Source organism: Pterocles gutturalis, unplaced genomic scaffold (genome assembly GCF_000699245.1).
Source record: "Pterocles gutturalis isolate BGI_N339 unplaced genomic scaffold, ASM69924v1 scaffold6556, whole genome shotgun sequence".
NCBI lineage: Eukaryota > Metazoa > Chordata > Aves > Pterocliformes > Pteroclidae > Pterocles > Pterocles gutturalis.
The window spans coordinates 4,836-15,388 of NW_010105313.1; the positions used below are offsets into that span (position 1 = coordinate 4,836).

Sequence of the window (10,553 nt, forward strand, 5' to 3'; positions counted from 1 at the left end):
CTGTCAAGATTTTAGACACCTAAATCTAAGCTAGTTGCTTCCTGCCCATTTTACAATCTGCAGTGTCTATTTGATGCACGTTTCTGCTCACCCTGAAGCAGACGCCTAACACTGTACAAGTCCCTATTTGGGTCTGGGGAGGAGAAATGATACACGATGCAGAGTCCGTGCCGCAAAGGAAGAGGAGTGGAAAGACTGAATGAACCATGAGGTGCTGCTGGGAGGATGTCAAGAGCAGTGCAAATCCATTCATTTACGTGGGATTGGGACAGGAATTCCAGCTTCCCCATGTAAACACTAGAAGGGAACCAATGCCGATGTCTGTAATTCTCTAGTGGAACTGCTGGTTTCCCGTGTAAACAGGATGTGCTGCTCATGCTGAATGGGTTGGTTTTTTCTTGTCCATTTAGCATTTGTGGAAGTGATCTCACTGGAGAATTTGGCCACCTAAATGTAGCCTGATGATCACGTTCCACCTCTGTGATTGGAATATCTCCAAGAAATAAAGATTTTCTGTGCTGCAGAGCAGAGTGAGGTATCACGATCAGCAAAAGGCTTCAGTATGGAGTCCTGGGCCTAAATCTCACTTAAACTGAAACCCTTTACACTGCTCTGGCAGTGAAAAAAATGCCTTCAAAATGCGTGATCCCTTTACTTTAACCTGAATGGTTTGAAGACAACCTCAAGGTAATTGGAGTTGTGTCCCTATTGGCATTGCCAAGCATGAATGTTGTTAATAGAGGATGGAGAGGAATGGGTTGTGTGTATTTAGTGGTTAAAAAGGTACTGGAGAAACAGATACCTCAACAGTTTGTGGAAGCGCTGGTGGCCCACTGTAGGATTAACTGTTTCTTACCATGAGAACTAGGACACGATATTTCTCATAGTAAATCAGATCGATTGTCCATCTTCCCTAATAATAGCTATCCATTCTCACTGCATTGAAAAAAACCCAAGGTATCATTCAGACGTTTATGGAAATAAAGACATGGAAATAGCCAAGCATATTAAATCTTTTTTTGGAAAGCAATGAATCTAGTATGTGATTTTTTTTTTAATTACTGTGTCATTCCTGTTGGGAACCATATGACTTGGGTACTAGGTGGAAGCAGAATTTGCTCAGTATCACATGTTCTTCCTGGAAGAAGGTTTCCATCAAAAATTAGGATGCAAACAAATATGGAAAGCATGTACAGGTGGAGCCTGTTCAGGTAGTTAGTGGTCAGGTATCCATACCCCTGAGCTCTCGTGTTTCCGGAGATGACGCCATGCAAGCAATATAAAAAGGTTTGCATTTTGATGCTCACACCAGTTCATTTGACTTCTCTCTCCCTCACTTGCATTGGTGAACTGGTAAGTCTTCGTTGGTTTTACCAGGAAATAATGCAATGTCTGTGCTACTTGGTTGTTCTGGTCAAAAGAATATATTACTGGTCACAGGAGAGCTTTGCTTCTGCTGTTTCCGTTCCAGGATTTGTCCTGGAATGGGGGAGAGGATGTTTGATTCTTGCTCTTCCCTAACTAGCTTGAGAATGTCATTCCAGGATTTGTCCCGGAATGGGGGAGAGGATGTTTGATTCTTGTTTAGAGTTTGCTCTTCCCTAACTAGCTTGAGAATGTCCTATCACCTCTTCAGAAACTGTGGCTGTCTTTCATCCTCCTTCGTGTTCTATCTTCATTAGTTTTTTTCATACCTCATTAAGTCTGGAAATGAAATAAATTAGTGGATGCTGCAGAGTAAGTCTTGGGACTTCAAAAGAAGCATTATGTGGAAGAAGGAAGCTGCAGAATACCTGAGGGCAAAGCTGTAGGAAATAAACTGGAATGAGGAGCTGCAGTCTCTGGGCCAACCCTTCTCTTGTGAAAGGATGAATGAGCCTGTTAATTTTGATACAACTCCAATGATGTAACATCGTATACGGACGGAGGATTTGGGATAGTGTCCAAATTTGTGGTCTTTGGGCTTTATCATTGGGGATTGGCAGGTCAATGTCTACACAAAGTGGGACGAGCTCTGTAGTGTGTGTGAGGAACTGAAGACGTGATAAGTAAAAGGTGGGCCCTGGAATGTCTGTTGATTTAATTAAGAAAATAAGGAAATGAACTATTTTCATGTTATGGCTTCTACAAAGTTTAACTCTGTGCAATTCTATAAAATTCAGGGTTTATGTCTCTAGTCTTCCTAATAGAGATGCCTGCAGGTTCTGAAGAAAGGAAGGAGTCATCTGGCAGATTTAGATGTATGTGTGTCAACCCAGAAATCATTCGCGCGTGCAATTTTTTTCGAACGGTCCATTTCTCAGTCCGACAGCTAACTGTTGTGTGTTTCAAGAGCTCAAGTTGTGGATTGTGGGTTGGGAAGAAAGGATGATTGTCCTGATTTTGTAACTCTCATCTTATCTTTGCCTTTAGCTTCACCACCACCTCCGAAGGATGTCTTACTACGAGCAGTGCAAGCAGCCCTGCCTGCCCCCTCCCATTTGCTCGCAGACACGCATCAAGAGCGTGGAGCCCTGCAAGACCGTGTGCGTGGAGCCCTGCAGCACCGTCTGCGTGAAGCCGTGTCCCACACCGTGCGTGGAGGTCTGCCCAACACCCTGTGCCACCCAGTGCACCACATCCTGCACCACCCAGTGCGTGGAGCCTTGTGCCACCCAGTGCGTGGAGTCCTGCACCACCCAGTGCGTGGAGCCTTGTGCCACCCAGTGCACCACGTCCTGCACAACCCAGTGCGTGGAGCCTTGTCCCACCCAGTGCGTGGAGTCCTGCGGCACGCAGTGCGTGGAAGTCTGTCCCCCTAAGTGCATTGACACCTGCGTAAAGCCGTGTCCCACTCAGTGCCCAACCCAGTGCACCACCCAGTGTGTGGAGCCCTGTGTCACCCAGTGTGCCACCAAGTGCGAGGAGCCCTGTATCACCCAGTGCGCCACCAAGTGCGTTGAATCCTGCGAGACCGTGTGCCTGGAGCCCTGCTCTCGCCCGTGCTAATCGCCTTAATGCATGAGCCTTGCGTGCAGCCCTGACGCTTCGGTGCGTTGCAATATCCATAGGCTCATGAGCATCCATAGAATGAAAAACAGGTTACAGACCCACTTGCGATGTACCGAGACCTCTCCTGACCTTGTTCTCTCTTTGCCCTGGAAAATATCTCTGAAGATTTCCAGCCTGCGTCTTTGCTTCCTATGATACTTCTGCTGCTGCTATCTCAGCACCTTTTTCTTGGTAACTGCAGTTGGCCGATATTATACTGCTGGGCATCTTGGGAAGTGATTTGCAATGGCTGTGCTGTAAGCAGTTGATGTTGGAAGATGTCTGCCCTTCTATTCTTTAATTCTCATCTTGGCTTTTAATGTATGTCCTCTTATCTTTTAATGTCTTTGTGCAGCAATAAAAATTGACCATCGATGGCATAACGTGTCTTCTGTCTTTCTTTCATCTCCCCGTTTCCATGTCTTTGGACCCAAGAACATCTTCCTTTAGTTTTCCTTCTAAAAGCTGTTATGGTTGTGGAGGGTTTGTAAATAGAGAAAGCACGCATTATGATGTGGAGCAAATTCTTCTAATTCCGTAAACAAAACATCATCCGGTCATTGCTTTTTTGACAGATATAAAAAAAATTTGTTTTGTCCTACTAGAAAATGCTTCTAATTCCGTAAACAAAGCATCATCCGGTCAATGCTTTTTTGACAGATATAAAAAAATTTGTTTTGTCCTACTAGAAAATAATGATAGACATTTAATTTTCACTTTTGTTAATGAGAGAATTTTGATCTTCATATCTGTGGATTTTGGAGGCAAACCTTAGAAACTGTAGAAAGGTAAATTTAAGTAGAAGAAAGCCCCAAGTTCAAGAGAGAAAGCATTGAAAAGTTCCTGCTGGGATTGTAATTATTTCTTAAAAACATTCTGATGGAGATGAAAATGGTGTTTTGATGAACTCTTCCCATGATCCTTATTGACTAAAGATAGAAAGTGGGGGGGTTGGCTTCAGTAGATGAATCTTTTTGTGGTTTGGGAACAGCTCCAAGCCTGGCAAGATTGCAGTTTTGTTTCCAGGTGTGCTGCAGATACTTTGTGTGGCTTTGGGCAGGTCTCACTTGTGTTATCTATCCGTTCCCCATCTGCAACGAGGAGAAGGCATATCCCCGACTGAGAGTGGCTGGCATTTCAGCTTCATTAACATCTGGCTGGTACAATAATATTTTAGTTCACTTTTGAATGCATCATCTTTATTTGGAATTGTAATTTTGAAATGGAAGGACGTCTGGAGGACGTTATGTCCATTTGAGTTTCAGAGATAATGCTCCCATTGTCTTCCACATTGTGCGTGTGACTCTCTTACCTCTGTCTCCATGATGGCCACGCAATTTCCACGTCTGGGCTGTAGAGAATTGCTATCCACCTACCGTATCATTATGGCAAGGGTGGAGAACATCTAATCTAGAAAAAAAAAGGAGTTATATTTAGGTGTGTGTAAACACTGTTACCAAATCAGCTTTTAATGAAGCCTTGTGTGCAGGTGTCAAGAGTTTGACGGTAGATTCCTTTTTGTGTTATTTCTGTCGACACCTAAAGGTGACACCATCAAACAGGAATAATGATAGGCAAAACATGTCGCAGTGAGGCAAACAAATTCTACACCTGAACACGCCTTTCCGTTCAGATAGACAAAGCAGGGGTAGGTGGACCAGATGTTCAACAGCGTGAAAATGGAGGGGGAGACTAGAAACGTGCGCCTTGAGTTCCTACTGTTGAACGCAAACTTTTGGGGATTTGGCAATTAACTCTGCCATCCGTAACCTCACTAATAACCGCTTGCCGCTGCCACATGTGTAGCATCAGTGCCCGCTTTCAGGCATGGAAAAAGTCTTAGTCAGGAAGTCATGTGCAGCTACTAATGACATCCATCCCATAGGTTAGTCACCTATGACTGATTCCCGAGCATCTTCATCCAGCTCTATCAGCTGTCTCAGCCATTTCAAATTTCCTTTCCTCTCTCCCTCTGTGCTGTGAGCATTGCACCACGAGCAGTAATCACAGGTGGGAGCACGCAGCAATGAAAAACCCAGAAGAAGCATCAGGAGACCTCTTGGTTTGTGCTCATCATGCTTCCTGTGCCTGTAGGAAAAAGCATTGCAAAAGCCCTGACACACCGCTCTCCTATGCGCCTGTGGTTAGTTCCCAGCATTGCTGAGATTCTCCTGGATATTTACAACGAATTAGTGACATTTGGTCCATGTCAACCTCGGGGTCATTAATCCCCCTGGTAAATCAGGCGTGAGTCAGGGATGTTAAGATACGGGATGAGATTTTTTTTCCATTAGCACCTTCTGCTCTTCTACGCCCATGGAAGCCGCGTCCGTCATCTCTCCGTGTATCACACATCTGTAATGCAGACTGGGCTGTAATTCGTAGGGCTGAATACGACCCCACAGGGCATAGCATTTAGGAATACCCAAGGGAGGCTTCAACTACCTTTTCCATTAGAGCTAAATGCAATGTTTCAGTTGATACATTTTCTCTGTTCCTTCCTTGGAAAAAATCCAAGGGGAACCGACATTTTTCTGAAACATGGATCCATCTCCAGAAAAAAGAAATTCTGCCACAACTTCAGCAAGCCAAGCCCAGTGTTTGTAAATAAGAAGTTTTATTTGCTTCAGTGAAAAGCTACATGAAAGCGCAAGAAAAAAATTAGGGGAAAGCTTTCTAATTTCTCGGTAATATAAAATGTTTCATTCCCCTTCTGGGGAAGGAAAATAGAGAGGGACAGAAGCAAAATTTGAAAACACAAACTGCCAAACACAGACCTGCTACCCTTCCCAGGAGCCGGGATGCAGCACACAGACCTCCCACACCTGACTCAGATTGAAGCCAGCTGGAGATCTGTCCTGGTGATCACAGACAAAAATACCAGGGAACACCTAAACCTTATGCAAACATGTTCTGGTAACTCCAGCACGGATCTGAGCCATCTCTCAAACCTGAGTCTGGTTGTGGGATCTTTGCCCAGGGTCGGGACAAGATTGATTATTAATAAATTAGCCAGTTATTACCAGATGGGGTGTGCCTCACATTAAAAACAACAAATCCCCCGCACCTGGAAGAGGAGGCATCTTTCAGACCTTGACTGAGGTCCAGGTGTACGGAGGTGTCAGTGGAGCAGGTTCTGGTTGTGAAAGATTCTGGTCACCAGGTTTATCTGTTGTCATCACCTTCTGGGGCCAACTTCTGAAAGTGTATAAAAGCCTCCCATTGGGGAGGTTCTTTAATCTGGGTGCCTTCTTCCCTTCCTCTAGCAGCAGGAGACACTTGGTGAGTCCATCTCTGTCTGTTTAGTTATCTAGGTGGGGATTTCTGGGGCTCTATTCTTGGAAGATGGTGATTTTTCTTTAGTTTGTTTCTCTAGTAACAGTTTCAGCCCCTTTCCCTGGCAATTTCATTTTCATGTAGGTGAAAATATTCCATATTAAGTTATTTTGTGATTTTTTTTTCTGAGGCTCCAGACAGTGGCTTGCTGACTTTTTAGAGCAGCAAACTCTTGTTAACCCTCATCTTTTTTTCCAAGTGATAAGAATCCTTGTGGATAACCACGGGGTACTGGGTATCGGCTACCAAAGGGTGGCATCCACCGGCATCTTGCTTGGCATCTGTTGAGCAGCCGTGGGCTGATCGCCACAGTCTCCTGGATCTCCAGGGCTCTGAGTTTTACTTCTTTGTGTAAAACCATCTCATCACTGAGCAGGAGGACAGGTCACCTGCACTGACAGCCAGAGACACGGCTCCTGCTTGGAGGATCTCAGTGAAATAAGCAGAGATGTGGCTGTTGCTAGACGGGATTGCTGTCAAGTGATACTGAAATGTTGCTGGCTTGCAGCTCCTACTGCTCTGAGGTTCTCCTTGAACTAAGTGTGCTTTCGTTAAAATTTTTATCATTTAATTTTTTCAAAGGTGAAATGCTCAGAAAATAGTGAGTAGAGGGCAAGAATTCCTCTCGTTGTTTCCCTCCTATCCTGCACCCCACTTCTGTTTGGATCACAACTTTGTTAGGATGCTGCTCGCTTCTTATATTAATTCATGCTTATATACAGTTACACCCTGAGGCCTCAGCAGAGGGGTTGAACTCATAGAGGTGAAGTGGTGGATGCCCAGAAAAGCAAATTGGGGCAGCTACAGCAAACTGGAGTCACCAACACAAATTTGGTCTGAACAGTAGAATGATAATATCCAGGAAGGAGAACTGTGTAGGGCTTAAAATAACTGTAAACGGCACCTTGGTTGTCTTCCAGGCTTAGCAAAGATGTCTTCCCACCAGCAGAAACAGCAGCAGCAATTACCTTCAAAATGCCAGGAAAAGTGTCCTCCAAAGTCTGTGGAGCAAAGCCAGGCCCCGAAAGGGCAAGCCAAGTGTCCTGTGAAGAGCATCCCGCAGCAGCAGCAGCAACAGGAAAGCAGAAGTAGCGCTAGCAGAACCGGCCACAAAGTGCCGTGGAAGATGCGAACGCTTATTTCCAAGCTCTCCTCTCTGCTGGCTCTGCCAGAATAGCTAGAGATCTGCAGCATGCCTCCTTTGTTTGCAAGCAGAAATTACAAAGCGATGCAATTCATTAACTTGTATTTATTCATCCTTTACTCTAAAAAAAAATTCATGGGGCCATTTTCTTCTGATCTTTAATTCGCAACACACTACAATAAAATTAAAATGAACCTCACTACTTGCTTCATGATATTTTTTCACTTTGCTAGTGTCATGCATTCTCTTTTGCTTTCTTTTAGTAGCTGGAGAATCACCTTTAATATAAAGGCACACATACACAAGGATCCATGCACATTCACCTTCCAGATTTCCCAAAGGTTTCTTTGTCCATGTTTTTATTTCAGACGGGTCTAGAAACCTACAGCTATTAATATGGTGACTAAGTAGACCAGAAATGGTCTAAAGCAAACAGGACAGAAAATGATCACAATTTCTAGAAAAACCATTTGAATTCAGGCTCTTTTGGGGCAGAGCAGCTCCCTGGGTGTCAAAACTGACTCAGGACCAATGTGTTTCCCCATCTCAGGGCAGCCTCACCAGTTATTTTCATCCTGCTCTGGAACACCCTTGGGAAACTCAGTTTTCTGCCAGGTATAATATTCTGAACTATATACTTTGGGGGTCTATCAAAGCAATTAACTGTGATTTTTCACTCTCTGCTCTATTGTAACTGCTGAGAGGAAAATTGTCTTAGGAAGATTTTAACACTGAAAGGAAGCTTTTGCTTGGTCAGAACAAATAGTTTTGGTTTTAAATGAATCAGGAACAAAATCCAGAATGTTTTGGTTTCTTAGTGGGAAATAGGGGCTTGACTAATTGATTTCCCGTTGGCTGTGTGGCAGAATAGAGGAAGAAAATTATTGTAAATATCAAAGATTTGGAGTGATACGATACTGGTGCCTGGCAGCCAGACACAAGCTTGCTCTGCAAACCCGAAGCGTGTGTCTCTGCTCAGACGATGAGGTTGGATGCATCTAACACCCATCTATCAGGTATGGGGCCAAACCAGTGAGATTACATCGCTCCTGGCTCAGCTGAGGTGTGGGAAAAACTTGTTTGCTTGTGCTTCCAACCTGCCTCCTAGACATGCCCGTGCCTTGTGTCTGCTGAAGGTCACAGAGTGGTTGTGAACACCTTTAAATCGGGCAGGTTGGCCATAGGGTCAGCTTGGTGTGAGCCACTGCCGTGTGCCCTGCTCCGGAACCTCACTGAGAGGTGTTTCAGTGCAATTAGTGCTTTAGTGCAATTAGCTTTTGGGTATTGGCCAGCCCGTGGACTGACACGGTGCAGAGCCTCTCGCAGATTCTCCAACCCAGGCACCTGGAGAGGAGCAGCAGACCCAGGGTCCCTTGCAAGCACCCGCGTTTCTGAGTCCTGATTTTCCTGGCTTTGAGCCTAGAAAATGACCAACTGTAACAAGCTGAGGCTCCTTTTTAAGAAGAAGTTATTAAAAAAATCTCCACAACTTGGTATTCGAAGTAATTTTTATTGTTGATTTTCACAGTGAAATAAATCCTGGATACAATGTCAGCCTAAAATAATTAGAGATAAGTACCAAATACATGTGCAACAACACCACGTGGTGAGACATGTTCCAGGGTGTAATTGAGCCAGCACCGTGTAAGCTTCCTGCTTTATCCTGTCTAACAGATGGAAGCCACGCCTGAGGTTAATCTATTTCAGAACATGTCTGGGTTGGATTTAATTATCTAGAAATTTATTTCTATGAAGAATCTCAGCTTGAGATGTTCTTTTACACATCCTAGAAAATCCAAGATGAGCTCTCTGAGGAAAGCACTGATTGCTACCAGTTCAGCTAAGCAGATAATTAAGAGGTGATGGCTCTTTTGTAAAAATCTTTCTGTTTCCTCTAGCCCAATGGATTTTTTTTAATTGCATAACATATTCAGCACTATGGATTCATGACTCAGAAACTCTTCTTGCCATTGACCAGAACCCCTTAGCAGCAGGTTCTGCATAAACCTCAAATCTTATTATTAATAGTCAAAACCCCTAAATGGAAGGTGGGAGATGGTATTTGTGTTTGGGGAGGAAGGGACAAAAACCAGGAGGTTTGAATATTTAGCTTATTGAGACCCAACTCAAGCATGCCACCATGCTCCTCAGTCTCGCTCTGGGGCTTTCAAAGCCAGCGGGATGATGGGGAGAGGGCAGAAATTCAAGCCACTGGAAAGCTGAATGCACATGCCTACGACACCCCTTGAAGCTTTATTATCTATCGTCAGTCCCAACGTGTCAGTTAGCGTGTGGGCGTTAGTAGAGGATTACGCTAGCATTAGCTGGGGGCGGGGAGCAGGGAGCTGTGCTGCTTAGCAGAAATTCTGCGGTGAATAAAAGGGTGTTGGAAAATGATCTCTGATCGTGAGACATGGGGAGGAGGAGGAGGTCTGGGTTTGCAACCTTCTTCTCTCTTCAGGGCTTCCCTTGTCAGCTGCAAGTTACTTCTGCGCCGGAGGCCACTGGGTGGGCTGCTTCACCTGCTGCTGCTCAATGGGAGGACGCTTCTCCGGAAGGGAGGACTTCCCCTGCTCGGGGCAGGGAGCTGGGACGGGCACGGGGGTCTCCTTGCTCTCCTGCTTCTGCTGGGGACATGGTACAGGTTCAGGGTCTGGAACAGGGACTGGGGCAGGGGTCTTCTTGTGCTCCTGCTTCTGCTGGGGACACGGTGCAGGTTCAGGGTCTGGAACAGGGATCGGTGCAGGGGTCTCCTTGCTCTCCTGCTTCTCCTGAGGATGTGGTTCAGGGTCTGGAACAGGGATCGGCACAGGGATCTCCTTGTGCTCCTGCTTCTGCTGGGGACACGGTGCAGGTTCAGGGTCTGGAATAGGGACTGGCAGAGGGGTCTCCTTGTGCTCCTGCTTCTGCTGGGGACATGGTGCAGGTTCAGGGTCTGGAGCAGGGACAGGCACAGGGATTTCCTTGTGTTGCTGCTTCTCCTGGGGATGTGCTTCAGCCTCCGAGGAGGTAGCAGGAACTGGCACGGGGGTCTCCTTGCATT

At 45.4% G+C, this 10,553-nt stretch overlaps 2 protein-coding genes across 2 annotated transcripts in view; one reads left to right on the top strand and one right to left on the bottom strand.

Annotated features, from left to right (window-relative positions):
• Nucleotides 1-2,433: 2,433 nt before the first annotated feature.
• On the top strand, nucleotides 2,434-2,988 carry LOC104471846 (proline-rich protein 9-like). Its single transcript, XM_010087338.1, has one exon. It carries the CDS (start codon nucleotides 2,434-2,436, stop codon nucleotides 2,986-2,988), a length of 555 nt encoding a protein of 184 aa, XP_010085640.1.
• A 7,005-nt stretch (nucleotides 2,989-9,993) lies between these two features.
• The window catches only part of LOC104471847 (keratinocyte proline-rich protein-like), a 950-nt gene continuing 390 nt past the window's right edge, over nucleotides 9,994-10,553 (bottom strand). The window contains exon 2 of the mRNA XM_010087339.1: nucleotides 9,994-10,545. Coding sequence (XP_010085641.1) covers nucleotides 9,994-10,545 — 552 coding nt within the window. The remainder of the gene's footprint in view (nucleotides 10,546-10,553) is intronic.

Bases quoted from the DNA above. Each gene is read 5' to 3' on its own strand.
- LOC104471846 (XM_010087338.1), top strand. From the start codon at position 2,434: ATGTCTTACTACGAGCAGTGCAAGCAGCCCTGCCTGCCCCCTCCCATT.